Here is a 27,910-nt window from a genome sequence, read left to right as displayed (position 1 = left end):
AGATAGCGACGCCGCCCGGTCCACATTTGGTACAGTAGCACTTGCCAAATTTTCGCTTTGGCTGATGCTGGCAATCAGTGGGGGTTCAGAGAGGCCCGTTTGACGACCATCTAGCGTACCACTCGTTTCAATATCTCGTCCAACCCAAGTGACAACGGGTACTGTTGATCCCACCTTGGAGCGTTGTGTCTAAAGCCGCTCATTGTTGTCAGTTTGAGGTGGGTTTAGAGTACCTTTGTAGGTCGATTACCAGGATTTGGTACGAGTGGTACAGTGAGAGATATGAACATATATAGTTGGTCTTACATGAATGTAGAACAGGTCGAATACATGCCTGGTTAGGCCCCAAACAAGGCTGACGTAAGCTGGACTTTTGGTTAACCCTAAACGGACCCCAAACGGGGTTTAGTTCGCGACATGAAAATTGCGGAAACTTGCGGAGAGGGCTGGAAAAAAGTCATTTCTAAACGGGCATCAAACGGACCGCGCGTAACGTCTAAACGGGCCCCTCGCCCCGCTGTGATGGTACTGTGGCCTATCTTGATTGTTGGTGAGACCCAATATTCTGAAGCCGAGACATCAGGTAGTCAGACAGCCCAGGCCCTCCTTTGCGATCTTCATATCGACTTAGCCTTGAACGGACGAGATCTACCCTGGAACCGAAAAGTTTCGCTTCACCCCTAAGAGTTCCATCGAGCGAACAAAGGGATTTCTGTTGGTACCCTACATCATGTTTTCTTCGTAATTTCGTATTGGATTTCGGGGAGGGACTCGCAAGAAGGCTATCGTACGGTTTAGGGAACGGTGCAATATGAATTACGATTACGATGGGCGCAAGTGAGTCTCGGTTATCATCACGAGCGTTTCTGTCCCCTCTCTCCGTCACCTTCAACCAAGTTGCGATCGGCGCATCTTCTACGGTCTTGAACGTTAAAAGTAGGAGAGCCTCGGTCCATATATAGGTTCAGCTGTTCCTCAGCGGTACAAGACTGAGTAATCAAGTTCTGGAATCCACTCGGTCTCGTCCTGTCGCTAGCTGGTGGCATCATCTCTACTTCCTTTCACATCGGAGCTGAATAGTTGAATTTACATTCATTTGCAGAATCTCTCAACCATCCCCATCACGTCCTAACTACAACCATCACAAATCTTTGAGTGGATCTTCGAATGACCTTTTACGGATGGCTACGCAGAATCACCTTGTTCAGCAGCATTACGACGGAGAACGAGAAGCTCAAGAACCATACAAATCAGTAGTATCGCCAAATTCTGCCTACACCACGAGATCTTTGTCGTCGTCAAACCGGTATTCCTGGGTAGAACGGGAATCAATGCAAGAACAAGCTGCACCAAACTCGGGATCTTCTACTTCTCCGTTTTCACAGAGAACTTTCATCCTAGACGGCCCAGACAATGGCACTCTTTCGAACAATTACAGCTCGCCTGGAGGTGCGATAGGAGAATCCCCCAGAGATCCCTCTTCCAAGCAAAAAAGAAAGAAGGGGTCACCCGGAGCGAATGTTTTTGGCTCGACGGGGCCAGTTGATCGTGCTGGAAGCAGTTTCCATGGGTTTTGGAGCAGTGCCAGAACGGGTACTGCTTCTCAGTCACCTGGACGTCAGAACACAGCGGCCGCAGAAACATCGTTTTCGCCATCAGCGACTGTCTTACCAAGCAAGGATTCGAGAGATATCGATTTCGGGTTTACTTTCCCTGTCGGTGGACCGTCTCGACTCGGGGACCCGATCAATATCCAGGATCTCGTCCGGTTGAAACCTCAAACTACTTTCCTCGATCTCACGGATGGAAATCGAAAGGCCAAAGCGAATCACAATCGCGCCAAGACTGAGCCTGCTCCGGCGAGATCGCTCTTCGCATCCCGCCTGTTTTCGGGTCACCGAGAGTCGGCGCAGAATAGCGTATCTCAGCTGCCTGTCTTTCGCCATTCTCGCAAAGCACACGGCAAATCTGCTTCTATGAGCGCTTCTCCTTCCATTTCGGCTCCATTCGGGGTGTCCATCGCTGCGTATCGACCCGTTCCGACGCATTCGACTGCGGCCCGCGTGTCTCGATCGCTTGTGAAACCCGATCTTCGGACTCTAGATCCGAGCAATGCAATACTAATGCCAGCGGGGCCAAGCCATATGCAGAAGCAGGTAGAAGATTTGGAATCGCGGAGGATGTTGTCGGTTTCGCGCCTTCACCAAGAAGGGATCGGGCTTCGTGCAGGTACCGTATCTGGCAGGCCTGTTGAAGTTGCGCTAGCAACCCGGCATACTCATCAAGACAACGGAGATGGCTCGGGTCTACGGCCTATTGCTGCAATTAGCGATGCGCAGCTGCAAAGGGGAGGCTCAGACCAGCCTGTTCATTGGATGCGTACTGGCCTTTCGCGGTCTGCCAGTCAGGAGGCTGTACAGCTGCTTCAGCCGACACGGTGGGAGGCGCGAAACGGATGTGAGCAACTCGTCCTACCTCGACCCAAGCTGGTCGCTCACACAGCTTCGCCTCCAGCTACGCCTGAGCAGGTTCAACGCGAACGAGCTTTCAAAGCGGAAGCGAAGGGTAAAGGCAGGGAGCAAGGTCCAGTTGAGGACGTGCTTATCATCGATCGTCAAAAGTATGGGGTTACCTTTGGATCGACAAGGACATCCAGTCCGGCTCTTAGCGGCATACGTGTGATGGACGAGGGGGCTGAACGCGAACGGGAACGTCAAGAATGGGCTCGATCCGTAGGAGGCACACGCAAACGAAGTGTCAGACGGCCACGTAGTAATAGCCTCGGTACAGGTGCTGAACGTCCACATGGCGGCCGAGAACTGCGCAATCAGGGGGACGCCTACTTCACCTTACCTCGTTCTCCTGATAACCGTTTCGGGCCAGTCCCCCAAAAATCCTCTCCACCGATCAGCACTAGCTTTGGGTTTCTGCCCACTACTGCCAGCCTTCGCTCGCGATCGCGATCCGCGACCAGCTCATCTCGAAAGGCTGGTGGAAGTACTCCCCGCCAGTTCGGCTCCACTTCCACGGAGGCGCAATCCTTCCGCAATGCTCCCAGAGACTATGGAAGTATTGGCCGCGCTCCCGAGGATCCGTTCGCCGTTCCCATACCGCGCACTCCCTCTCAACGCGACAATCGTTTGTCTCGTAACCATAGTTCACCGGATCTTCGTCGTGCGGCGGCTCACACGCCCGACTGGTCGCAAGGCGTCGGCGATTCTGTCGACCCTCTGCAGACAGCAGGTCCCGACTCCTCTACACAGGCGAATGCTGTAAATACAAGACCGATAACACCACTTTGGTTCAGCCCTCGGACCAATGGTACGGCCGTTCGCCATAGCCGTGGATCTAGCAATGTTCAGTCTGACAATCATTCCCAACGACTGATGGACGCCAACGAGGTGCGGACGCGGTATCTGACCTTGTCCGAACCCCCGGTATTGGGACCGGAACTACCCTTGTCTCCCGCGAGGACCACTTCCCTGAACCAGGTCCACAGTCCCACTCGCAGCACGTCGAGTGGCGTGTGGGCAGAGCCGTTACCGCCGCATACGGCTCGCGCATTGGCTTCGCGGCTGTCGAACTCGCCACGAAGGATGAAATCATCGCTCGAGGAAGCTGTCAATCGAGCCAGGACGTCGGCGATGTTGCTCTACGGAGAAGACCCCGAATCATTTGCCACTACGGGACAGGTGAATATACCGGACACATTTGCGGCTTCATCCAGCATTCCTCCAGATCGGAGAGAAATCTTGGAGGCTGCAGGAATTCTGCCTCAGAATGCTTCTCGCAAGTATTTGACCCCAGTCACCGAGGGCAACGAGTCAAACCGCTCGGCCTCTTCAGTCGGGAAACGGCCGGGAACTGAGCAGTCGAATCGCGGTCTTGACGATTCCAGTCCCCTGCTCACCATCCCTCGCGGTATGAACGCCGGTTCTTCTGAAGCTTCGCCTGCCATTTCCGACTTGTCTCCTCGGCCCTCTGTACCGATGGATGAACTCGACCAATACGATCAGGTATGTCAACCGAGTAGGGGCATAGGGAAGATCGGACACTGATTCATTGGCTCGACAGGAACTTTTCTTCGCTAAACCTCGAATGACCTGGTCTTCGCCGCTTGCATATCCTGCACCCCATTCAGCTTCGCGATCAAGTCCACGTTCTCCATCCAATTATGCGGCCCGTAACCAGGGAGATCGTGCCGGTGCAAACTCGCACGACCGGGAATCTGGGGATTCAGCCATATCGCGAATGCTCAGTACGCCGACAACAGGCGAGGGTCATCGGGCCTCGCAGGATGTCAGCGCGGAGAATGCTGGCGTCGAAGTCGCCACGCCTGTGCTCGCCTATGGAGAATACGGCTGGTCGCCCAACCGAGGTGACGGGTTGGATTTGCCCTTCGAAATGCGCGTCGTTGCAGCATCCCCCAACGCACTGGACCGGCAAGCTAGTCATGCGACGTTGCGCAAAGAGTTCGGTGATGAATACGCCCCCTGGACGAGGGAGGAGAACAAGCTGTTTCAAGGTTCGCCTTATCAGACGCAGACTGAGGATGGAAGCGATGGGGATTTTGTCTTTGGAGGAAGGCAGAGCTTGATTCACAAAAGCAGTTCTGAGAATAGTAAGTGACGAGTCCGGCTGCGGCTTTCGATAGTATCGCGTTGACGTGCTGTTTCTTCACTTCTACAGCCTCACTTCACGTCGGAACAGTCCCTTCGGCCACGCCCGCTCACCGTTCGCCTTCCATGGACCAACTGTCAAATAAAAACGAGCGGGGACATATGCCTCGTGCGAGCGTGGTGCCCGAGTTTGTGATAGGCGGATCCCCCTCGACTTGTTTTCCTAGCCAGCCTCCCACCCCGAACGTCGACCAAAAATTCACCACACCTGGCCTACCTCGTTTCGAATCCGATTCCAGTGCCAGCTCTGGTCGCTCGGTGACTATGCCCGCAAATCACTCTGCGACCCCGAGTCCCGAAACGCCGACCAATCTGTTCCGCCAGCCTGGAGGGATCGCCACGATCGCCCGCGAATTCCCAGCCCCACCTTCGCGGAGCGCATCTTACCTCTCAAACGTATACCCGGAGCCGGAGCAGGAAGACAAGAGGTCGACACCTGATGGCCTCGCAACGAAACCGCCACCCAAAAATGACCTGCCACTCCTTCCGCCTATCCGACGCCTGGAGACTGATTTTTCCGCAATGACGGGAAACAGCTATGCCACCGCCACGGAAGGCTACGAAACTGACGACAACGATAGATGATGACCCGTAGGATGCCCGCTGGCTCTTCTTGTATTCGGAGACGTGAGCCAAATTGATTGTATCGCTAGATTCGCTGTGACCAGGTTTGCTACCAATATATGATGTTTCATGCTGCTCAATCTATTTCCGATCGCGAGCGTAGAACGTACAGAGCGAGGTGGATCGATCATGACAGCTGATCTACAGTGAAGATGGAACATCATCATCAGTTCGACAGGGACGAGGAGGATGTTTCCTAATTTTGGCTGCGAGAAGCGACTGTGGTCCGACACGCGCACGCGACGCGACAGAGGTACCCGGCCCGGGCCAAGCGGTCCACGGCCCGGTGTGGCTCGGACCGTATTCGGGCAGCGATCGCAGAGCGTTCGCCCTTGTTTGCTGTTGGGAGGGCTCTGGGCTGGATGGATGGTCGCCGGTATTCATATAAGACCATTGTGCGAGCTCATAGGTCATTGACCACTGCCATTCACGACATCCTCGCTTAGCATTGCTTTCATAAAAACAACCCGTACTTGCTTCACAATGTCCGACGTCACTATCACCTCTTTCTCCGTTCACGGTAAGCTGCTCTGAGCTCGCCTAGCGAATGTAGGATCCGAGCTCATCCTAAACTCAATCTCTTAAACAGATGTTCGATACCCTACCGTAAGCTCATCTGGCAGGCATTCTGGCGACAAGCCCCCTGACAATCGTTTCTCGGCTCGCAGAATGTCACGGGTGACGGTACCGATGCCATGCAAGTCAGCGAGCGGCTTATACTGTCTTGCAACAGAGGCTGATCTACCAAACACCGCTTCACCGCTCGCAGGAACAAGGAGTGTGACTACTCTGCTGCCTATGTCGTTCTGGAGACCTCCTCCGACCTCAAGGGTCAAGGAATGACCTTCAGTAAGTCACCCGATCTCCTCCGTTCAGCTGTCTGGCTGTAGCTCAAACTTGAATCGTCTGTTTCGTAGCTATTGGTCGAGGTAACGATATCGTCTGCTACGCTATCAACCACGTCGCCAACATGGTCGTCGGCAAGAAGATTGAAGACTTTTTCGCCGACATGGGCAAAACCTATGATTACCGTGAGCACCTCCAGCAAACGCTTATATCGCGCGCGGGGCCATTAACGGTATGATTGCTTGGCAATGCGTAGTCGTCAGCGATCCTCAACTCCGATGGACCGGTTCGGAGAAGGGTGTCATCCATCTTGCCACCGCCGCCGTTGCCAACGCCATCTGGGACCTCTACGCCAAGGCCCGAGGCAAGCCTCTCTGGAAGCTCATCTGCGACTTCTCACCGGAAGAGTTCGTCAAGTCGGTTTGTTTCCGATACATTACCGATGCCATCACCCCTGAGGAGGCCTTGGCCATGTTGAAGGAGAAGGAGAGCAGCAAGAAGGCTAGGGAGGAGGAAGTCATCAAGCGGGGTTACCCTGCTTATACGACCTCGGTCGGATGGCTCGGGTACTCGGACGAGAAGATTGCTAGGTTGACCAAGGAGTCATTGCAGCAAGGTTTCAACCACTTCAAGGTGAGTCGAAAAGAGTTCTGTCTCATAAGACTGGTCAAGTCGCTCGAGTCTAATCGATATCTGATCTCCATAGCTCAAAGTCGGTGCCGACTGGGAGGACGATCTCCGTCGAGGAATGTTGATCCGATCGATCATCGACAACCCGGAGAACATTCGGGATGATAGGAAGAACGTCGACCCCAAGACGATCGAGGGCAAGAACGCTGGACCTACCGGGTGTGTCCTCATGGTCGACGCCAACCAGGTCTGGGACGTCTCCCAGGCTGTCGAGTACATGCAGAAGTTGAAGCCCCTCAAGCCTTGGTAAGCTGGGTCGAGTCTCGGTCTCGTGACATCTTAGAACTGACATCGACTTCATTCATCTCGATAGGTTCATCGAGGAGCCCACCGCGCCCGATGATGCTCTCGGTCACGCCTCGATCAGGAAGCAGCTCAAGCCCCACGGGATCGGTGTTGCCACCGGCGAACACGCTCACAACCGAATGACCTTCAAGCAGCTCTTGCAAGCCGAAGCCATCGATGTGTGTCAGATCGACTCGTGTCGATTGGGAGGTGTGAGCGAGGTCTTGGCCGTCTTGTTGATGTCGGCCAAGTTTGGAATCCCCGTCTGTCCTCATGCTGGAGGTGTCGGGCTCTGCGAATACGTCGTAAGTCATCCTAAGTTCTCGCGCTTGTTCCGTTCGATGGCTAAGCTATTTGATGTGGCGCGACGCGACAGATCCACCTTTCCCTGATCGACTACATCTGCGTTTCCGGTAACATGGACCGCAACGTGTTGGAGTTTGTCGAGTGAGTCATCCGGCAATCTCTTGGGTCGTCTCGTGCCTGGACGTTAATTGACAGGAATACACGTACCACAACAGCCACCTCCACGAGAACTTCCTCTACCCCGTGTCCATCAATAGCGAGGGAAGGTACAATGTGCCCCAGGGGGAGAAGGTCGGATACAGTATCGAAATGTGAGTAGGCTCTGGGCCCCGAAGTATCGATTCATCTTCCTGACATGTCTTGAACCACAATCACGATGCAGGTACCAAAAGTCGATCGAAAAGTTCACCTACCCTAGCGGTTCTTACTGGGTTGCGATCGCCAACGGCGAGCACCCGGACACTCACTAGAGCTATCGCAAAGCGATCATCGTGTATAGAAATTGCATCTTTTCTTGTAACAGGGTCGTGGGATACGATATACAATCAGCATAGTCTTGTCACAGTATCAGGTTGAAGGGTGCTGCGCCTGTTACCGCAAGTCGTGAGGTCACGTGCTTCGCTGGCCGTGTGAAATGAATATGCGTTATTACAAGGCTGTGTTACTCATTTAGATCATTGAGATTCCCGGTTTAGACCGATGACGTCGGGAAACGACAGGAGACAGAGGTAGAGATCTCATTGAAAGGATGTAATAATACATCAGCCAGACTATCAACTCGCCGCCTTTCGGCTATCGAATTGACTTGACATACCTGAAAAGACCTAGCCTACTGGCATAACGTCAATCCCGCACAATGGCGCCTTCTCCGGGCAAAGCTCAGAAACCAATCTCCAGGGTCTTTATCCTGCTCGCTCTGAGCCTGGTCTTACAATGCTTCTTGTGGCGAGGCCAGCAGAAACTACAGCGATTGCATGTCTCCGAATCTCAAGCGCTCACACGTCGGTCAGACATCCCTGTGTGGACGGCGGAATTGAATGGCGGCCATACGAATCACACATCGATGGGGGCGATCGAGGATATCCTAGCTGGTCACGCAAAGCCTGTTAGCGATGTTGAAGAGCCTGAAGGAGGCATGTTTGGGATCGACTACTGGGATCTGTACAATGGAGCGAAACCGCATGTCAAGCCTTTCATCTTTGCCGGCTTTATCCTCTGGTAAGCTCGTACAGCGTCTTCGTCTGGTATACATGGGTTGGGAGGAGTGGTGGTTGACCATCATCTGTCTTTTCGGCATACGTAGGGGTGCTTTCTTGTTCGCTACAATCGGGATCACCGCGTCGGACTTCTTCTGCCCGAACTTGGCTACTGTCGCTGATAGGCTAGGTATGGCAGAGAGCACTGCTGGAGTAACATTCCTCGCCTTTGGGTATGTTCTTCTTCCAAACATACAGCATAGCCTGTGACTGGAGCGTGTGCTAAAACCAACATTCGTGATATCTCTGCAGAAACGGCTCTCCCGACGTCTTTTCGACCTTTTCGGCACTCCGAAGCAACACCTTCTCGCTAGCCATTGGAGAGCTACTCGGAGCCTCCTGCTTCATCATCTCGGTTGTCGTCGGATGCATGGCGCTCGTCCAGCCTTTCCAAGTCCCCCGATGGCCTTTTATCCGGGACGTTGGTTTCTTTACCCTCTCCGTCATGATACTCGTCGCTTGCCTGACGGATGGCAAATTGACATTGATCGAGTCTGGGGGGTTGATGCTGCTCTACATCATCTATGTCGCCCTGATCGTTGGGGGGAACTGGTGGATGGACAGGAGAGGTCGACATAAGCTGGCCACAGCTGGTCGGCTAGATGACGACGGCAGGAACGGGACGGGGCGTCTGGCGCTTGCAGAGCAGGCGGAACATGACGAAGGCTCTCGATCGCTCAATGGCATCGATGCTCTGGCCCCTTCAGCTAGTGAATCGCGTCGAGGGTCCGCTGCGTTCTTAACACCTCACCCCAATGGAGAACCTGCTCGGCCTCGTTCGATGCGATCGAGGTCGTCGAGCGTGTCTTCGAAAGATTCTGATCGATCCGAAGCTCCACCCACTCCTTCGTCGTACAATGCGACCACCAGTCGGAACCTCAATACGGCATTCAGAGCTTCTCCGAATCTCAGTTCACAAGAAAGGCCCATCTCGGACATCCCGAGGCCGACGTTCTCTCTCCTGGGAGCGATTGAGTTCAGAGATGCCATCAACACTTTGAGGAAGGAAGGAATGGCTTCAGGCCGTTCGGATGTCGATCTGTGGTCAGGGCCTCATTCGGGCGAATCTCAACAAGAAGCAGATCTGTCCGACTATTTCGGCCCGATAACCCCGTATCCCAGCGCCCACTACCATTCGCATGCAAGTCACGCGCATTCGAGAGCTACGAGTCCGTCTCATCGCAAACTCGGTCGCCGTAACAAATCGATTACCGGGATCCCTCGATCTCAGCTCGGGGAGCCAGAGGTTGGGAACGTGGAAGAGGCACTGACGGGCACTTCCGAAGTCATTCCCCTCTTATCGACCACTCCTGCCGCTTCAATTCTAAGAGGGACCCGGTCCAAATCGATATCCGACATCCATGCCCCGTCAACCTTGTCTATCCCGGATGTGCCAATGAAGGCGCCGTCCAACCCATCGCCTTTGGCTAGGGAACTGAAAGGATCGGAAGACGCGGCGAATGCGACCGGGACTCAGTCCGTATCTGCGACCCGGAAGTGCCATCGACCGGTCCCATCTATCAACCTGATCCCAGCAGATGAGAGCGTGGAATCAACGCTCGTCGAGGGAACTTCGCCTCATCAACCTCTTCTCGATGACGTCACCGAAACACATCAGAAACCTCACCGAAGACGCAAGCGGGACAAAGTGCGTCACGTCATCCACGAGACGATACACGTCTTGTTTCCCGCCCTGCAGGGGTTTAAGCACAAGTCTCTCACCGGAAAGATCTTGGGAGTGTTTGCATCGCCGGCTATCTTCGCGTTGACGCTTACACTCCCGGTTGTTGACGACGAGGCCGAGGGATGTAGCCTCAATAAGGGCGGTATCGTTTTGACCGATGATCTGCCTTCGGACATCGATCTGGAAACAGCAGGAGCAATCTCGAATGATGAGACCGATAATTCGAAGCATTTCGCTGCTCATGCTGGGGCGGGCTTGCATCATCTCATTCTTGATGCAGGAATGCCTTCTCCCGCTTCTGGCGTTCAACACGACCATCATCATCATCAGACGGACTATTTTGATCACAACCAATACGACCCGGAGGGTGATCAGGTGCCTGTTGCAGGGTCCGACTCGGAAGGCAGGAGCATCGAAAGCCAACACAGTGATGGTCATGCTCTCCTCTTCAACAAGTATCTAACCGCTGCGCAATGCGTCTTTGGACCTCTTTTTTGTTCAAGCGTCTTTTTCTGTAAGTCTACCGCTGTCACTGATGAAAGTGGTAGCAAGTATATTCATTTCTACTCCCTTTAGCGGAATATGATTGGGCAAACTGGGCTATACCTGCAGCAACAGGTGGAGGTTGCGTGCTGGCAGTCATCGTGTTGTCGCGAGCAGAGGATGGACAAAATCAGTACTGGCGATTGATCCGATGCTTTGCCGGATTTCTGGCGGCCATGACATGGATTGCTGCGATCGCTGATGCTGTAGTCGACATTCTGCGGGTCAGTCTGGCTGCAGTGTGCGGTCGCGGCGTAAGGGACTGACTTTTCACTGTCGCAGGTCTTTGGCCACATTCTGGGTCTCAGTAACGCCATTATCGGCCTTACCAGTACGTCATAACCCGGCTGCCATTCTCGAACCACTGGCTGACCCACTTTTGTCACCGACAGTCTTTGCGATCGGAAACTCTTGTGCAGACCTGATCGCCAACCTGACAGTGGCTTCTTTTGCGCCGTCCATGTCATACGCAGCCTGGTGAGTGTCATGATCTGGCAGTAATTCGTGCACCAAGCTAATCGCACCTGAATAGCTTCGGTGGCCCTATGCTAAATATTCTGCTCGGTATTGGAGGGGCCGGCACCTACGTCATCCTTGCTACCGGTCACTCGTATATCGTTCACTTCTCGTCCACCCTTTGGGTGTCCGCAATAGGGCTCATTGCGCTACTCATAGCCACCATGTGCTTCGTGCCCTACAACGGGTACTGGATCACCAAAAATTGGGCTATTTTCTTGCTAGGTTCGTATTGCCTTATAACGATACTTAACATTCTTGTCGAAACGCAATGCATCAAGTTTTGAGGGGGAAGCTTTGCATGAGGGTCTGGCTGCTTTTGTCATTGTAACTACACCTATACCCGATCGTACTCTATACACGCTCAAGCACGAACATATCTCGTTCTCGATCAGTCAATATCGATCGAGACCATCTTGATGTCCTCAAATGGTTTATCAGTCTTGTCGCATCGCACGTCTTCGATAGCATGAATAACGTCGAGTCCTGCTGTTGCGCGACCGAAGATACTGCAAAGTACGCTCTTGCGGGTGAGTTCGTGATATCACCAGGCGCAGTCGTGCCAGGTAACTCACGTATGCTTGTCGTCCAGCCAAGGGGTAGGAACAGTCGTGATGAAAAATTGGCTTCCGTTGGTGCGAGGACCGGCATTCGCCATGCTGAGTGTGTAGGGTCTATGCATAGTCGGCTTAGCTCGGCAGCTCCTTCAACTCCATAGAGGATTTTGTCGGCCTACCGGTCGTGCCTCAAAGCTGGAGTAAACTCGTCCTCAAACTCCGAACCCCAAATGGAAGAACCACCAGTACCGTCACCCAGAGGGTCTCCCGTTTGCAGCATCTAGCAGAAGCATTTCAAGAAAATTAGCTAATAGGCGCGTCGAACGAGCTTGAGGTACTAACAAATTTCTTGATGATTCGATGGAAGATGATGCCATTGTAGTATCCATTCTTGGAGTGCTCCACAAAGTTTTCGACCGCCTTTGGTGCATACTCGGGATGCAGCCGGAAATGCTGCGATATCGTTCCGAGTCAGGATTTGACTGCTCAAGCCTGCAGCAAGCTCGGGCTGTGACCTACGATATCCCCTTTGGTGGTATGAATAACCGCGGTCCGACCACTGGCGGCGACCTTGACAGGTTGCGTCTCCATAGCCACGGTCTGCTCTTCTCTGGTCGGTTTCTCGTTGAAGATATCTCGATCTCCCCCTTTGGTATCTCTGCAAAGGTTGCCTCTTGAGTGATGAGGCAAACAGGTATTTTCGAATGTTACTCACTCTGGTTCTGATCGCGAGAAGATGTAGAATCGCTGCTTCTTGAAGGCAGTCGCAAAAAGGGTAGGATCCCGACCTTCGGTGTCTAATAACAAAGGATTTGCCGATGCAGCCATCGCCTATTCATGACAGCAGTCAGTGACTGTTTTAAGGGAGATCCTCTGCTTCGTGAGATACTCACCAATGTTTTTAGTCCTTTCTTTGAAGGAGCGCCTTGGAAAAGCGCCAGGTTCAACCATCTCGAAGTCTCCGACGTCCCTAACATCCTTGACACGCGATTCGTTACCGTATTGAGCACTGATGACGAGAGCATTAGCGTTATTCAGCCTAGTCTCGCCAGCCTGCAGACTTGTCTAACCTTTGATTCCCAATAGTGTAGGGTAGATGATGAAGTTGCCGCTCTCGTCCCACACAGCGTTTGCCGTCCTAAGCAATCCACCCTTGCCGGTACTACCCTCGCCTTCCAAGCTACCCCTTTCGAGCTCCCGCTCCACTGCCAATCTTCGTCCAAACTCCATGTCATCGAGTTTCGCAGAAGCAGTACCAGCCTGCTGCATCTCCTGAATAGCGGTCAACGACTCATCGTATTGTCGCGTCTTTTTTCCCGTCAGGAAGTTGAAGACCCGGACTTGTCGGTCTGGTAGCGATAATGTTACGAAGTGTGAAGAGTTCGGCGAGAGTGCGATCGAGTGTGGCACGGATTTGCTCTGGAAGCGTTGTCGTTCTTTGGTTCAGCGTTCAATAGCCGGGACAGCCTTCACCCGTCACCACTCACCTTCTTGAAGTCGAACAGGTCAGTTTGACTTTTGTACTGCCAGAGACCAGGGACGTCGTCCGGAAGACCCCATGGTTCCTGCGGCCGCCAGTATTCCAGGAAACCGGCTTCGTCTGCCGAGAGAACGCAATCGAAGCGTGGAGAGTACTGCGAGCTAGAATTAATTATAGCTTTAATAACGGCTGACGGAAGGAGGTACTCACCACCATGACGTGGACACTGTCTCGGTGCACCTTCTCGATCACATGCAGAGGAGTGCCGTCGCCACGGGCGTCATAGATATATATCTTCGGCGAATTGGCATCCGAACTGTACATGATCATAACCTGACGTCAGTCATGCAAGGTCAGACCCATGCTTGGTATCGTCTCAAAACTCACATAGCGAGTAGGAAGCGTCCATCTGAAGGGTGATGGACCCAACAGCATGCCTTGGGCGTGTAATCGAATTTTAGGATGTTGATCATATCTATACGAGGTTGAACAGGATCGTCAGACAAACAGGTGTCAGTCCAAGGTCGCTTCCATGCTTACCAAAGTTGACCACGTCAAAAACACGGCCTTCTCCCCCTTCCGACACTGTCGCAAACACCTTGCCCTCGTGGTCGGCCGAGACGGCAACGATCGAGTTCAGAGATGCCCGGTAGTGCTTGACGAATTCGACACTGTCCGCTTGCTTTTTCCAGAGTTTGACGTGTCCATCGACAGAGGTCGTGATTACAAAGTCGGTCCTAATAGCCAGATGACATATGAGTGTGCGCAAACAGAGGGTATAGCTCCGAGCTGTCGACATTCCACTCACTTGGTCATGGTTACGAAGTTGATTTGGTCTCGGTGCATGAAAGACTTGTAATATCGTTCAGCGGAAGGCAAGTGTTCCAGATAGACCTTTTCATGAGGAAGTACTGTATCGTTCCCAAGAGGGATTCATGTTCAGTGCATGACTAGCGGGCAGTCAGTCTCGCAGACCAAGTCTTACCGGCTTTCTTCTTCCTTCGCTTGTTCGAACCGTTCCCATCTCCATCTCCTCCAACATCGAGCATAGGTCCAACTTCCTCGTCGTCATCATCATCTTCGTCAGCCACACCGACAACAGCACCAGCTTGCCCTTGTATCTCGACCGGGACGTCTGACGAAGTGACAGGCGTATCTGCCTGTACCGACTCCTTCGCCTCGGGATGGCCTGAATCCTGACCGGTGGGCGGCGATGCCGAGCTTCGAGACCTTTTACCTAGTACAGAGGACGACATGACGATGCTTGATTCTGCTATCACAAAGTATCTCAGATGGTGAAGAGCAGAAGGATCCAAGGTTGCCTAGCTAGTTGTAAGTCCTCTTGCTCGATATGACGAACTTGAGCCCAACGCGCTTTTCCTCCGGCCGCGCAGTGGAATCGATCGAACGAAGGTCGAGCTTGTCGCAACAGAGTCGGGATGGATTCGCTTTGTTCACGGACAAATCACTTTTATATATGCATGAGACCGGAAATTGATCGTATTCGTACACCGTGGCAAGACTCGTTGGGGCGAAATTCCGGTTTTGTGGAAACCTATTACTCTATCTATATTCGTTGCATTCGCTCGGGAAGAAACATGACTCGCAAAACCGTTTATAGCACACCCTCCATGGCAAAGATGACCTCCTCGGGGCTAGTCAAGTGCGCGCTGGCCAGAGTCCTCTTGGTGCTGGGACCGACGCTGACCGAGAAGACTCCGCTACCGTCGATCTTGAGCTCGACCTCGGGCAACTTCTCAGCCTCGTCTTCGTCGAGACAAGCGGTGACGGCAACGGGAGCCTTCATTGTGACAGCCTTGCCATCGGCGTACCTGCCTCCTGGCGGCAGCACGCTTCGAGCGGCCTTGTGCATGTCCTCGTCGGTCTGATCAAGTCGATTGGTCAAAGAACGTCAGAGACATGCCTAAACACGGTCTACTGGAAAACGACTAACCTTGTCATCTCCGACACAGAACAGGAAGTCGGCGTCCGGGTTCTGATAGATGATTCGCTTGACAATCTCTCCCTTGTTGATCGCCAAGACACGGCACTCGATGTTCTTCTTGCCGACCATGACTGGAAATGCGTATGAAAGAGGATTAGTTTGGCTACGATTTATCAGCATGTCAACGCGGGCTCACCTTCGATAGGTCGACGAGGGGCGACACTTGACTCGAGCAGGTCGAGACACTGCTTGCTCTGGAACTCTCCAAAGACAGGGTCAGCTTGACGGTAGTGCCAAGTGACGGAAGCCTTCTTCATCTCAATCGTGGATCCGGTCGTCCTCTCGGTGTAGTACTTGAAGATCTCCTCAACCTCGGACATCCAGCTCATGTCGAGAGCCTCGGTCATATTGACCCACTCGTCGCTACCGGGCATCTTGATGAACGAGCCGTGCTCGGCAGACAGACCGAGGTTAGGGACCATGCCCCAATGCTCCTCCAAGAAGGCACCGTCTCGACCCGAGATGAGCCAGACGACGTTCTTGGGGTCTTCACATAGGTTTCTGATGGCCGCTCGGGTGCGATCGGTAGGAATGGCCTGCGAGGGGACCTTGACGATGGGGGTGAGGGTTCCCTGTGATTAGCGTTCACAGAACCGTTCGTCAGCGTGTTTCTGAAAAATATATTCACACGCGACTCTAGGCTCACATCATAATCGAACAACATCAACCTCTTGGAAGCCTTCTGGTAAGCGGTCCTAAGCGCGCTCTTGTCGAGAGCAGGAGTCTGATGAGCCTGGTGCTCAGATCCGACGTTTTCGAGGACCTGCTTCAAGAGCGTTCGAGCCCAGTGATGACTGGTGTGACTCTTGACGCTCTCCATCATGCTCGTATGCCTCTGCTCCTTTTCGCCGTCGGACATGTTAAGACCCTTGTTGATCGCGTGGGCAACGCCGAGGAGGTCGTGAGGGTTGATCTGCAAGGCCGAGGTAAAGGACGACGCGGTACCCATGAACTCGGAGAGGACCAGGGGTGACTTGTTCGATTTGTCCTGGCAGAGAATAAACTCCATCGAGGTGGTGTTCATACCGTCCCGCAAAGAGGTGATAAGGGCCAAATCGGCAGCAGAGAGCAACCCAAAGTACTCGTCCCGGTCGATGGCCTGGTGGCTACAGGTCACGATCGATGTCAGCGAAAATCTCGCAGAGCCAGATCTGATGGAGAACTCAAACTCACTAGTGATGAACCGGAGCATAGTCAAGGGTACCATAAGCACCGTTGATGTGGCTGACGAGCTCGGCGACCTTTGTCTCCAAGTTGGGCTGCTCAGACAAGGCCGGGGTGGTGACCTGGATGAGGACAACCTTACCCCTCCACTCGGGGTAGACCTGCAAGAACTTCTCGAAGGCTTGGAGCTTGTTGTATACGCCCTTGGCGACGTCGAGCTTTTCTCGTCCGACAATGATCTTCTTGCCCTTGTAGAGCGAACGAAGGGCTTGGGTCTTGGGGTCGACTCCCGATCGGTCACTGTGAGGCACCATCGACACCACCTGATCAGCATTCCTGCAGCCAACGAATTCAAAGCAGGGCCCGACTCACCGGTCCGAGGTGACCCTGTTGACGTCGATCCCGATAGGGCAATAAGTGATCGCAGTGACCTGTCCATTGGCATCAATCCCGCCCGGGGTCGACTCGTAACCGCAGACCCGGATACAGGTCGAAGCAAAGTGTCGCGAGTACGAATAGGTCTGGAAGCAGACGAGGTTGGCACCGAGCATACCCTCGAGGATCTCCTTGCGCTCTGCAGTCAACAAGAAGGCTCAGTCAACGCGCTCTCCTACGGTCAGTTTGCTCAGACTCACTGGGCAGACACCTGAAGATTTCCGAACTGGGCCAAGGGGTATGGATAAACATTCCGATAGCCAACTCTCCCTGCTCCCTTGTCTCCCCTCCGAGATTACCCAGAGTCATCGGGCTGGTTGGTTTCCCATCCGCAGTTGTTACAGGTCTTCCGTCCTGAGCCATCGGCGTAGCCTGACTACCCTCCGGAACGACGGGTTTTTCGACCGGCTGGTTGTGGAGCGGGACATAGGGAGAGACCTGGTGCAAGCACTCCCTGATCATCTTGGGAACGAGCAAGAGGTGGTAATCGTGTACGATGATCAAGTCACCGGGCTTGTACAGCTCGGCGACCCGCTTGGCGAATAAGAGGTTGGTCTCCTGGTAAGCCTGCCACGTTGGATCCGGGGCGGGAAGCGAGACGGGAGAGTCTTGCCAGAGCAAGTAGTGGAACAAGGGCCAGAGAGCTGTAGGGCGGGCATGAGGTGAACCAAAGATCACGTTAGCCTCCCATCCAAAGCATCATGTTCATACTCGAAACTTACTGGTTTTACAGTAACCTTCGTAATGCCCCTTAGCGGTCCCTCGGGGAACGAACACCGGCGCATAAGTCATCCTCCCCGCGTTATCATTCTTGACCTCGTGATCGCTGAATTTGTGCAACTCCTCTTGCAGACCCTTCTGCTCCTCTTCCGTCAGTTCGGCCATGTAGACCGAAGGTTGTTCGTCGACGGGAAGAGGACGTTCCTCCTCTTCCTCCGGGGTCTGGCTAGAGATGGGCGTAGGGGTGATCGACGTGCCCAATGACATGTCCGGTTGAGCCGGAGTGTCTCGTCCAGGTGCGGTACCCGCGATGGACTGTAGCCGTTTCGGCGTCGGCCTGACTGGAGCCGGTGCGGGCGCTCGTTTAGGATCCTTGGCGTACTCCTGCAAGACGTCCCCAGTCCAGGCGACGACGATCTGTTCGTGCGTCGTGCTCAACGACCTCATTCCCGAGATCATGGCCGTGTGACCCCTCCGGCTGGCGAGTTTCCAATTGGAATCGCTAGCGACGACCGTGGTGCTGTGAGGCTCCTTGAATTCTTCCATACGTTGAGGGGGGAGGACACCACCGGCATAGTTGGAAGTGGTGCGAATCGAGGGGGAAAGGTAGCCGTCCTCGTCGTTGTTGGGAGTGTCGGCTCCGGAAGCAGGAGCAGAGGGAGCGGGAAGGACCCGGGTGATCTCGACGGGGAGATGATGGCACAGGTGAATGATTCGACCAGAGAGAGGGAACCCCTTTTCCCGGTGACTCTGCTCGAGATGGTCGATCTGAGCTTGAATCTCGTCGATAGACAAAGGGTTGGGAGGGGAGGGGTCGGGAGTCATATTGTCCATCTTGAAGAAGAGTAGAGTAGTTCTGCTTGGTGGGTTGCGGGAAGTAGGCTTGGTCCGGTACGGGTCGTCGAGCTCTTATACTCGGAAGAACGTACTAGAAAGGCTGATAGGAGCACGTTCGAGAGGTTCAGACGAGGTCAAATGGGCAAGATCAGTCAGGTGCACTTGTAAACGATCGACGACCTCCCGACGGGGTCCTTTGGCTGTCTTTCCCAAACAAAGCGAGCTCGAGACCATCCGAGATCAAGCGGCAGTTGCCGACGCTGATCTCCGAAACGCCCATCATCCATTCCCCATCCACCACCCCTCCCCGTCGTGGTCGGACTTTTCATCTCTCAAACGATTCCGAATAGAAAGACTGGCCCAGTGCCGACTTCGTAGCTCATGCCCTTTTTCTGCTCCTCATTTGACGGAATGACCGAGACTCACGTTCGTAACGACCTTTTTTGGCTTTCACGAGACTGTAATTTCCTGTTGATCCGCGATCTGAGGAATGCTTGCAGCGTTGCCTTTTGGTTTCGTAGAGCGCGAGAAATCCAGATGATGGAGAACGACAGACGAGTCGGAGTGCGAGAATGCAAGGACTAGGTGATCGTGAAAGGTGTGATGGTCCGAGCAAGCAGGCGAATAGGTGGTCGTTGAAAGGGATGGGAGGGGGGCATGGGAAGATGTTTATGAGAGCAAAATGGCAACAAACGCAGCGAGCGCGAGAGAGAGAGAGAGGAGAGAGGGGGGCACAGGCGGTAGTGAGATCCCATGCCGTCATTACCTCGTGGGAGAAAGCAAGAGTGTGCCACGGCTACCGCGCGGGAAAACTCGGACAAACTCAAAATGATGACAAGAGATTCCAGACCTCGAACCCTCCCTGTCCACTGCGCCACTGCCACTGCGATACTCAGGCTCACTGCCATCTACGTCAACAGACCGGAGCGAAACAGTCTGGTCACTGGTAAGAGCGCACTCTTCCCACCGGCTGCTCGAGGTACTTTGACGATTCCGTCTCGGATCTGTGGTCTTCGCGAAAGCTCGAACGTGGTTGGAATCCCCCTCGCGCGTAGCCCTCCACCCTCCTCGCGGCAACACCTACGTCGGTGGCGCCGGGGAGGGAACCGTTTCGAGGGTGGAAGACGACAGGACGCAAACGCTGGCTTGCAGCTTGTATCGTTTCATATCGACCGATCTGGTTTCCAACCTCGTCCTTCTGCCTTGACTGACTTACACTGACTTCATCGACCTGTGAATATTCCTACCATCACACTGTGGCGCATAACCTTATCCTTATCTCCTTGACCATAGCCCATCAGACATCGCCGCTGCATCAATTCGATGCATAAACCTTCCTTCATAGCATCACTCTCTTCTTCGGGTCTACATGACTGTTCCGTTGCCATAAGCAGTTCCGGCTAATCCACGACAGACGAGCGCGAAATCGTTCAGGGCCTCGCGGATGCGTTTGGGCGTTCGAGCTCTATGTGAAACGAGAGCGAGATTACGTCGATGTCAGCAGCGATTCAAGCGGGGCTGTTGCTGATCCTGGTGGCAAAAGAGGTCTTCGAAGAGGGGAGTCGAAAGCCAGGAATGCTTACCGCATCATTGTCTCTTGGAACTTTTTCTTCGACGCCTCGTCTGCCTGACCGCCAGGGTACCCAGGCTACATATCGCAGAAGACGAACGCCATCAGCCCTCGCCTGCTCCGCCTCTCTACGGCTTCTGATCGATGGACCCAACTCACATCCCGCAACATTCCCGTCAACCAATCCCTCGTCTCATTAGGTACCCTCTGGACCAAAGCGACCATCAACTCGGCGTAATTTGGGATGGTCGATCGAGGGCTCGTCAGCGCCGCTCCCAAGACCGACGAATAGAGAATCGATTGACCGTGAGCCTGGATGACAGGGAGGTAGGCTTCCGCTAGAGCTTGTGGGGCGTGACGCGAGGTGTTCAACATCGAGACCTGGGGCGCAAAGATGAAACAGACTGAAGGTCAGATCGCGAGTCGGCTGAAAGCTGGGCAAGTCCGATAGAGCTGGATTACTTACAAAAAACTCGATAGCACCTCGAAGAGTAAACTGTTCGGTAGCGCTCAGGGCGAGGATGGCCATTCCCATGCACGCCGACTGGTTCTCCGGCGCAGTCTTCAAGAACGCTGCGGGGTATTTCGAGATGACCTGCGTGGAATCACAAAAGATCAGCACAGATGTACACGGACCCCATGCCTTATTTTCGATACTTGCAGCTGATGCAAACTTGAAGAAGCTCTCTGCAATGTCCGGATTCTGTGCGAAAAGCCGCAGCAAATTAGAACATGAAGTTATTCGCGGTGTAACGGTTTTGCATGGCTCACCTCTTGCATGCTTCTGGAATCTTTCAACTTCTCCGCCGTTGCCCAGGTCAAGGCCGCTAAAGTCCCAGCTACTGTTCCGTCCAGCTCATCCTTGGCCGCTTTCTCCCTCTGCTCTTCGCTTTCCATCGGGTCAGCCGAACCGTGGAGGTGTGTGGCGAGTTTCTGTCGGATCCCCACCATGGGTGACATGCGCCAGATCAACGTGGCGGCAGTGTTGGGCCAAATGGAAAGATAATTCCGCTGCGCTGCCGTCGATATAAGATAGAGGAGAGGAGCGATGGGTAATGACAAGAGTGTAAGGGTTGACGGCGACGCCGTTGATGCTTTCATGAATCCGTTGATGGCCTGTCAACCTTGGTTAGTCTGTATCCAACCCGTACGTGCAAGAGATGCAGGACTTACAGAAGCCACCTCGACATCGGCACCCCAGATCTCGATCACTTTCGAAACCGTCTGGAGAATCCCTTCGCGAAGTTTGACCAATCGCTCGTCCTGCCTGCAAGTCTCCAGGGCTCGGCTAGTCGAAGCCGTCTCCTCGGGCTCGAGGTCGAACATGTCTTCATCTGAAGGCGTCAGACCGTTTGCGCATGCCGTTAGCGTTTCGAGCTGTTGCATGGCGATGGTCTTGGCAGCGTCAGGAGCCTGTAGCGGGGTGTAAGCACGATCAACCATGAGCACAGATAAATCTTCGGCCAGAAACGGGTCGCTGACCTGCGTAACCGCGTGGACACATTGTTCCAGCCGATTTAGTACGGGCTGAGTTATTGTCTGTAACCGTCACTGACATGAGCGCAGCACATAGCTCCGTGGATTATGAGGTGGTAGGCTCGCATACCAGAATCGGATCAACAGCCTCTGCAGGGGGGATTGCCTGCAAAACACTGGCAATGGCTTCGGTGACCCTGACCTGTTCTTCCGGCTAGTGAATCGGGATGGAAATCAGTATGAGGTGATATCAAAGCGAGTCGAGGCCATACATACACCCATACTCGCGACCTTGCCATGTAATTGTCCGAAAGAAGCCACGTGTGCCGTCAGGTTTCCCCTACAGATATCGCACAAGGATTTGAGAGCCAAAGCGGCTTCTGGTGCTAATGACCGGTCATCTAGTGAGGTCACCAGGTATTCCAACACGAGCACCACGTGATCGTTGTGATACTTGAACCACTCTTCGTAAGAGCCTGATAAATCATCATGAGCCTGAGTGGTAAATTTACAATGTCGAGATCGTTTTTGAGCTTACGAATCATTCGTATCACGGCCAGAGGTATCCGATTGCCTTCTCCTGTTGGTAGGCGTGAAAACACGTCGGCGCTGAAGACCACGGGAAGTGTCGTCTCCTCTCCAATAGGGACGGCTTCGGAAACGAATCTTATGCAGTGTAGCGTGGCCTCCACTTCCTATCACAGGACGGAATTTTCCAAATTGAGCATGCTTTGCTGAGCTTGAGGATGTCTGGAGTGAACCGCCTACCTGCCAGGATGCCCCCGATCCTTCTTTCAATTGATCAATCAGAACATGTAATATATCCCGCAACATATCATCCCGCAAGACATAAAACCTATCCACGGTGCGGTCATCAGCGTTTATTACTCCACCCAAACCCTATCGTCTACAGATAAATCACTCACGCCGTTATCATGACTTCGCCCGCATCCCTCCGGTATACTTCAAAAGCGGCCAGATCCTCTGCATTCAGAGACTCCACTGGCCAGCGGACTTTGTTCCGTATCCGCGAGACAATCTCCCGGAAGAACTGTTTCGACACATTTTGTACTTCCATTGTCTCACTCGAGTCTGGCTCCCCAAGATCCATGATCGATTCTTGTATCGTCGAATAAGAGTTCAGTGTTGTCTGTCGGAATGCTGTCAGCTTGCCCGCATTTATCCTCCTACCAGAGACCACCGGTACAACACACCTCGCTAATGTTCTCATCCCGGCCGGGTACCCCAGGGAAGCCCGTGAGGTCGAGCATGACGCCAAAAAACGCCTGCACCCTCGGATCGGTCGTCCGGCGAGCCATCCAGTCAGAAGAATGGTCTACCAAGGCGTCTACCAGCTTGGTCATGCTGACGACCTCTTCCGAGTCCGGATCCTCATCTACCAGCAACAAAGGCGAAATCAAGGAAATCAAGCTTTAGGCGTACCCTCTTTTGAGGCCAACCCGATCGCAATGACTCACTTGCGGCGGCCTGTTTTGTGATCGCGCTACCTCGCTGGCTGATCCAGTCGAGTATGGGTTCTGTAGTGAATTTGGTTGCCTTTCCATCCTTGAAGACAGAACCAGTCAAGATCTCTACCAATACTCCGATAGCTTGAGGCATATGCGGCGTGTTTAGAAGTTGAAGCAGAGTCGGCAAGAGATTCGTTATCTCCCTTCAAGAGGTATGAGCATTGTCGTAAGCTTTTAAGCGTTGGTCTCATTGCATGGTATGGTAACTCACTCGGATGTCAAACCCCATTCGATATAAGCCTCCAAACACTTGAAGGCTGCTTCTAGCTCTGCTGGATCCGGAGCCGGGCTGGTCAAGGTCTCCACTACTGTGCTAAGTACGAGCGGGACCTCCTTTGATATCGCTGAAGACAGCCTTGACCTGATTGACAATTCAGCCACAGCCAAGACGATGGTAGGACTATCATCTCCAAAGGCTGCTTACTTTCTCGGCTCGACAAGAGCTCCTCTCTGTATGTCCCTGATAGCGATCTCCAGCCACTCGAAGATGAGAGCTCGAGATACCCGATGACCAGCCAACGTTGTAAGCACTTGAAGTAAGGGATTTGACCATTGTTCAGGAGTGAGACGCAAGATCAAGCTGGCTAGCTAAGTTCATAAGGCATGAGGTTGGTATACAGCATTGTCGTCAGCTCGAATCTAACCGGCTAGACTGCAGGGAGTTTAGGCATGAGGAGACTTACGGAACTGAAGAGTTTTCTGAGCACGATGTTGTTCTCGTTCCGGTAAGGCGAGTCCGGCGATGCCGCTCGACTGGTCAGGGTCAAGGTCTGTTGAAGCAGTACGGGTTGCAAGTCCTGCGGTAGCGTTTCCCTGAGCACGATGTCGATATCGATAGTATTTTCAGCTATGAACGACGGATCATCCAGAAATGAGCTGACTCACCAGAACCGTGAGATCTTGATGTGGGCGTTTTGAGCGCCGGAGAACCTGACGATAGCGCTCTGAATTATTACAGAAATCAGCTAGTCGTCGAACCAGTCGAACAAAGAGCTCTTACTGGGTGTTCCAGTAAGCCTTCAGTCAGACCCCAGGCCTGTTCTGATTCGAACACAGCTAGCAGCTCTTTCTGCATTACCTGGGCTAGCTCGGGATTACCAGCATTCTCAGGAGCATGCAGACGTAGTATCATCTTCGAGTGGCGAAAGTTAGTAAATACGCTGATAGAGCTAAAGACGGTCTCTTACCGTTGCAACTTGATCCAGGTCATGCTGGGAGACTACCGGCATCTGCAACGCCATGTTCGAGTTGATGGAACAGACAGTGAGAATGCAGCTCGACAAGATCCTAAGCCTATATGTGGGTATGCAAGAGCTCCAACTCTCGATGCTTGTGTGATATGTTCGTCCATCCGCAAGCACAAAGAGACGTTGAGCGTACGAGTGTCGAGATGAAAGGAACGACAAAGACAACAAGAATCGAGAGCTGTTCCGCTGCCGTAATACCTGACCGGGGCCGGAGAACGGAAGCAAATGTCAAGAGCATATCCGCTACTTGCCCTGGGTTTGGATATGTACAGAGGAATTGCAGTACGCACTGAACCTAAGCTGTCATTCACGAGATCAGAAGAGATTACGCTCATAACCAGCCGGTATGAAATAGTATATACACAAGCTTTTAGGTATAACCGTTGTGGCCGTGGACCGACACCGGATCTCGACAAGGCGTGGTCGAATTGCCCGACCCTTCGCACAACGCCGAATCCTGCAATTCCGTCATTTTTCTGACGACTAGATCATTGACGCACACCCTGGCGATCTGATATCGCGCCGAGTCGCGCTCAGGATGGCAATACCACAGACTGCTTCCCAAGCAAAAACTGCCGCTCAAAGCCATGGGTTAGAGGTGCCGGTCTGTCCTGGGCATGGACAAACTGCAAAGAGGACCGTCAGCAAGACTCCATCAAACAACGGTAGAGCATTCTACTCTTGTGCTTTCAGGCCGTCATCCTGCGACTACTTCCGTAGGTGCAATGCTTCCTGTCTGTTGGCGGTTCATGTTCATCGGCGTCATCCTAACGACTGTCTCGCAGAATGGGAGGACAAGCTCGCCGGCTATCAGGCGGACGGCGTCACGAAAGGATCAGCCGATACATCCTCCGCTAGTGAGGCTGGAACTCCTCTCGAGTCGAAAGCTGCGATATCGACAAACAAGATCGCTCAAGCCTCACCTGCTCCCGCACCATTCGGAGCGACTCCAGCTCAGCCTATTGCATCCGGCTCAGGGTCTAATCACCCTCGGCCCGAATCTCGAGAGGTAGCAACAGTCGGATCCGGTAGCAACCCGACCACATCGTCATCACTAGCAGCAGATGCTCATCAAATAACTCCTACGGAATCATCCACAACGTCTACATCTCGCACGACCAGGAGCTGGAATTCTGCTCGACAACGATTGTTGGCTCAGAAAAAGATCCGGCCCGGTAACGCTGTCAAGAACGAGAACAATTCGGTCAAGGACGAAAATACCTCGCCTGCTTCAGCAACTATTTCACCTGTCTCAACACCCACTGCACCTGTCCCCGTACCGTCCCCACCCGTCTCGACACCCGCCGCACCTGTTTCGCAAGCCAATCCAGATATACCGACAAGTACTTCACCCGCTTCAATGGCCACTCCAACTCAGTCGACGCCCCGTATCTCATCCGCCATGCCTGCTCGCGCACCGAGCTCCCCTCTCACGCCGCCACCCGACGATCCGCCAAACTTCGCTAGCTCGCTACCCATATCGGCCCCGGCAACGGCCACAGTCCAGGCTCAGTCAAACACATCGTCAGAGACAGCAGCTAGCCACCTGGATCCCGAGTCCACAACGGTTGCGCCTCTAACGAACGCAGTCACCACGACAGCCTCTGCTCCAAGCATGACAGTGCAGCAACTCAGCGAAGCCTTTGGCGAGGTCGCAAGCAGGTGGGCCGCGTCACAGTCGAAATCACAACCCACACAGGCTGCCTCAGGTTCGAAGAGACCTGCTCAAGCAGATAACTTGAGCGATCCCGAAATTACCTTTCTGGGAGAACGTGGTCCGGACAGTCATCGCGACAAACGTCAGCGAACTCAGCAGGATGACACACAGGAGCGTCAGGAGGCTCAAAGGCGTTTAGACGGAACTGCCAGAGCCGCGGACATCAACTCTGATCATCTTCCAGTCGCTCTCACTAACCCCACAGTCTGGAGGTATCTGTCCGAAGGTGGAGCCAATGTGGTGTTTGTTTATACGGGAACCGACCCCGTCTTTCTCGGCAAGGTATTACGTATCAGGAAGCAAAGCGCCTTCGCCAGTCGCGAGGAGCAGTCGACCAACGACTACTGGCACGACTGGTTGCTGCCAGATGTCTTCGAGGCCGTATCACCGGGAGCGCGGGGTTTCTTGCCTGCTATCTGGCGGGTCAAGGTCCGTCCCGAGTGGATCGAGACGTTGGATTTTTTGACCTGGACTGCGCGGCCTGAAGCACGCCGAGTGACAGGTGCACACCTTGAGCCAGAGTCACTCGTCGTCGTCACGGAAAACGTCATTGGCGGAAAAGCGCAACTCGCGATCGAATTGAAACCCAAGGCCGGGTACGTTCCCGTCCCTCATGGACTGGATCCAAGGTATGCGGAGATCAAAACCTCTGTCTGCAAGTATTGCATGAAGCGCACATCGCAGCTGCCGCCGGGAAAAGCGTGCAGATACGCATTCTGTCCCGTCGACCTGTATAGCAACCAGTTCTCCGCACGCTTCCGGGCATTGGATTGTCTCACAGAGTCATGGAAAGCGGGAACAGCAGGCAACAACATGAGAGTGTTCGTCGACGGCGAATTGCTTAAACCGGATGATCCGCCGAGATACAACCTTGATTATCGCGATCCTGCGTCGTTGACGACGTTGCTACACGACGCCTTAAGCGACAGTCAGATTCTGGACGTCCTCGCCGAAACACAGAAACGCTTCGACTTGGTCGACATCCAGGCCATTGGCTGCATTGTCGGGCCGCATAGCAATCGTCCTGATCAGCCATTTGATCTGGTCAATCACCGCGCGCAGACGGAAGAAATTACGAAAGTGTGCCAAAATCGCTTTCGACGAGACGCAACTGGTCAATACGTCAGTCCGCACATGTTGCGAGAGTCGGAGGATTTGAGAAGCCTCTGTGTCGGCATCTCGTTGGCTGCTATCGTCAGAGACTGCTCCATCATTCTACGTTGGAACCTGGCTGAGTTGGCGGGACGTGTCCCACAATCCGCGGCCACGGTCCAGCTCGTCGACCTAGATCTAAAGCCTATGGCGAACTTGAACAAGTGGTGGAAGCAGGATCAAGACCTCTGCAAAGCGATTCGCAATCGAGCACTGGCTATACCGTGCGGTGCCGGGGGATCGCGAGGCTACAGCGGGAGATCACTTGTGTTTCCTCGCTACGTCCGCCCCGATCTCAAAGAAGCGGGTCGGGTCGCAGCTTTGAATACTGAACTGCTTAGGTCTCGAACCGAACTCGAAAAGTCAAAGAAGGACTCGGTTACCCACCGAAACGAAGCTACTCAGCTGAGGGAGCGAAATGCACAGGTAGAAAGGGCATTGAACAGGATGCGTAGGGAGCTAGACTCTATCGGTTATATGTAGACGAATGCTTGTAGGTATACTTTATAATCGTCTGCCAAGATGTCACACGCATTCACGCTATGGCGATGTCAGAAGCGCATCATCTCGATAAGCGCGTCCGCGCGGCTCC

The 27,910-nt window shown here is 53.6% G+C and overlaps 7 protein-coding genes across 7 annotated transcripts; 4 read left to right on the top strand and 3 right to left on the bottom strand.

Moving 5' to 3' along the window:
* Nucleotides 1-538: 538 nt before the first annotated feature.
* On the top strand, nucleotides 539-5,449 carry HD553DRAFT_318472 (uncharacterized protein; the record flags this gene model as incomplete). The annotated part of the gene is made up of 4 exons (XM_046180881.1): nucleotides 539-837; nucleotides 1,103-4,016; nucleotides 4,075-4,621; nucleotides 4,690-5,449. Coding segments are annotated over exons 1-4 (4,058 nt in total), but the record flags the coding sequence as incomplete, so codon positions are not given.
* Nucleotides 5,450-5,674: 225 nt separating this feature from the next.
* On the top strand, nucleotides 5,675-7,992 carry HD553DRAFT_332558 (putative mandelate racemase/muconate lactonizing enzyme). The gene is made up of 11 exons (XM_046182067.1): nucleotides 5,675-5,823; nucleotides 5,893-5,909; nucleotides 5,972-6,000; nucleotides 6,073-6,152; nucleotides 6,221-6,334; nucleotides 6,406-6,782; nucleotides 6,856-7,085; nucleotides 7,153-7,429; nucleotides 7,501-7,571; nucleotides 7,646-7,741; nucleotides 7,813-7,992. The coding sequence occupies exons 1-11, from the start codon at nucleotides 5,787-5,789 to the stop codon at nucleotides 7,898-7,900; spliced, it is 1,416 nt and encodes a 471-aa protein (XP_046033574.1). The 5' UTR covers nucleotides 5,675-5,786; the 3' UTR covers nucleotides 7,901-7,992.
* A 170-nt stretch (nucleotides 7,993-8,162) lies between these two features.
* Nucleotides 8,163-11,722, top strand: HD553DRAFT_288990 (Sodium/calcium exchanger protein-domain-containing protein). The gene is made up of 7 exons (XM_046178312.1): nucleotides 8,163-8,648; nucleotides 8,734-8,859; nucleotides 8,939-10,884; nucleotides 10,947-11,137; nucleotides 11,196-11,244; nucleotides 11,306-11,390; nucleotides 11,446-11,722. Exons 1-7 carry the CDS (start codon nucleotides 8,287-8,289, stop codon nucleotides 11,714-11,716), a joined length of 3,030 nt encoding a protein of 1,009 aa, XP_046033573.1. The 5' UTR covers nucleotides 8,163-8,286; the 3' UTR covers nucleotides 11,717-11,722.
* Nucleotides 11,723-14,783, bottom strand: HD553DRAFT_318469 (putative peptidyl-prolyl cis-trans isomerase). Its single transcript, XM_046180880.1, has 14 exons — nucleotides 14,452-14,783; nucleotides 14,275-14,377; nucleotides 14,007-14,203; nucleotides 13,854-13,941; nucleotides 13,677-13,782; nucleotides 13,474-13,620; nucleotides 13,057-13,405; nucleotides 12,880-12,995; nucleotides 12,702-12,817; nucleotides 12,506-12,644; nucleotides 12,329-12,439; nucleotides 12,166-12,266; nucleotides 12,005-12,103; nucleotides 11,723-11,938 (listed from the first exon to the last, which is right to left on the bottom strand). Exons 1-14 carry the CDS (start codon nucleotides 14,720-14,722, stop codon nucleotides 11,821-11,823), a joined length of 2,061 nt encoding a protein of 686 aa, XP_046033572.1. The 5' UTR covers nucleotides 14,723-14,783; the 3' UTR covers nucleotides 11,723-11,820.
* Nucleotides 14,784-15,081: 298 nt separating this feature from the next.
* HD553DRAFT_345505 (trehalose 6-P phosphatase) lies at nucleotides 15,082-18,624 on the bottom strand (the record flags this gene model as incomplete). The annotated part of the gene is made up of 8 exons (XM_046183099.1): nucleotides 15,082-15,351; nucleotides 15,421-15,542; nucleotides 15,608-16,043; nucleotides 16,118-16,577; nucleotides 16,645-16,935; nucleotides 17,008-17,209; nucleotides 17,271-17,714; nucleotides 17,793-18,624. The coding sequence occupies 8 exons, from the start codon at nucleotides 18,622-18,624 to the stop codon at nucleotides 15,082-15,084; spliced, it is 3,057 nt and encodes a 1,018-aa protein (XP_046033571.1).
* A 1,146-nt stretch (nucleotides 18,625-19,770) lies between these two features.
* HD553DRAFT_318465 (armadillo-type protein) lies at nucleotides 19,771-24,551 on the bottom strand. The gene is made up of 21 exons (XM_046180879.1): nucleotides 24,390-24,551; nucleotides 24,203-24,334; nucleotides 24,088-24,146; nucleotides 23,886-24,015; nucleotides 23,627-23,790; nucleotides 23,414-23,563; nucleotides 23,152-23,345; nucleotides 22,888-23,069; nucleotides 22,600-22,823; nucleotides 22,442-22,529; nucleotides 22,212-22,368; nucleotides 21,950-22,149; nucleotides 21,804-21,887; nucleotides 21,680-21,736; nucleotides 21,371-21,610; nucleotides 20,969-21,313; nucleotides 20,859-20,900; nucleotides 20,664-20,792; nucleotides 20,357-20,578; nucleotides 20,211-20,275; nucleotides 19,771-20,092 (listed from the first exon to the last, which is right to left on the bottom strand). Exons 1-21 carry the CDS (start codon nucleotides 24,441-24,443, stop codon nucleotides 19,993-19,995), a joined length of 3,018 nt encoding a protein of 1,005 aa, XP_046033570.1. The 5' UTR covers nucleotides 24,444-24,551; the 3' UTR covers nucleotides 19,771-19,992.
* A 217-nt stretch (nucleotides 24,552-24,768) lies between these two features.
* HD553DRAFT_318464 (inositol-pentakisphosphate 2-kinase-domain-containing protein) lies at nucleotides 24,769-27,883 on the top strand. The gene is made up of 2 exons (XM_046180878.1): nucleotides 24,769-25,165; nucleotides 25,235-27,883. The coding sequence occupies exons 1-2, from the start codon at nucleotides 24,988-24,990 to the stop codon at nucleotides 27,799-27,801; spliced, it is 2,745 nt and encodes a 914-aa protein (XP_046033569.1). The 5' UTR covers nucleotides 24,769-24,987; the 3' UTR covers nucleotides 27,802-27,883.
* Nucleotides 27,884-27,910: the final 27 nt, after the last annotated feature.

Source organism: Filobasidium floriforme, assembly GCF_021052385.1.
Source record: "Filobasidium floriforme strain CBS 6241 chromosome Unknown HD553scaffold_24, whole genome shotgun sequence".
Classification (NCBI taxonomy): Eukaryota; Fungi; Basidiomycota; class Tremellomycetes; order Filobasidiales; family Filobasidiaceae; genus Filobasidium; species Filobasidium floriforme.
Note: the sequence above shows the minus strand (reverse complement) of the source record. Positions and strands in the feature narration are given on the sequence as shown.

Excerpts from the sequence above, each read along its gene's own strand:
- HD553DRAFT_288990 (XM_046178312.1), top strand. The coding sequence starts at position 8,287 with ATGGCGCCTTCTCCGGGCAAAGCTCAGAAACCAATCTCCAGGGTCTTT. Across the intron at positions 8,860-8,938 it reads GTAACATTCCTCGCCTTTGG|AAACGGCTCTCCCGACGTCT; the intron begins GTATGTTCTTCT and ends ATATCTCTGCAG. Across the intron at positions 11,245-11,305 it reads CGCCATTATCGGCCTTACCA|TCTTTGCGATCGGAAACTCT; the intron begins GTACGTCATAAC and ends TGTCACCGACAG.
- HD553DRAFT_318465 (XM_046180879.1), bottom strand. The coding sequence starts at position 24,443 with ATGGCGTTGCAGATGCCGGTAGTCTCCCAGCATGACCTGGATCAAGTT. Across the intron at positions 22,369-22,441 it reads GATCGGGGGCATCCTGGCAG|GAAGTGGAGGCCACGCTACA; the intron begins GTAGGCGGTTCA and ends GTCCTGTGATAG. Across the intron at positions 21,314-21,370 it reads CCGATGTCGAGGTGGCTTCT|GCCATCAACGGATTCATGAA; the intron begins GTAAGTCCTGCA and ends CAAGGTTGACAG.
- HD553DRAFT_318469 (XM_046180880.1), bottom strand. The coding sequence starts at position 14,722 with ATGTCGTCCTCTGTACTAGGTAAAAGGTCTCGAAGCTCGGCATCGCCG. Across the intron at positions 13,942-14,006 it reads TTTTGACGTGGTCAACTTTG|ATATGATCAACATCCTAAAA; the intron begins GTAAGCATGGAA and ends AACCTCGTATAG. Across the intron at positions 13,621-13,676 it reads ACAGTGTCCACGTCATGGTG|TACTCTCCACGCTTCGATTG; the intron begins GTGAGTACCTCC and ends TCTAGCTCGCAG.
- HD553DRAFT_318464 (XM_046180878.1), top strand. The coding sequence starts at position 24,988 with ATGGCAATACCACAGACTGCTTCCCAAGCAAAAACTGCCGCTCAAAGC. Across the intron at positions 25,166-25,234 it reads GTCATCCTGCGACTACTTCC|AATGGGAGGACAAGCTCGCC; the intron begins GTAGGTGCAATG and ends ACTGTCTCGCAG.
- HD553DRAFT_332558 (XM_046182067.1), top strand. The coding sequence starts at position 5,787 with ATGTCCGACGTCACTATCACCTCTTTCTCCGTTCACG. Across the intron at positions 6,153-6,220 it reads GGGTCAAGGAATGACCTTCA|CTATTGGTCGAGGTAACGAT; the intron begins GTAAGTCACCCG and ends TCTGTTTCGTAG. Across the intron at positions 7,086-7,152 it reads TTGAAGCCCCTCAAGCCTTG|GTTCATCGAGGAGCCCACCG; the intron begins GTAAGCTGGGTC and ends TCATCTCGATAG.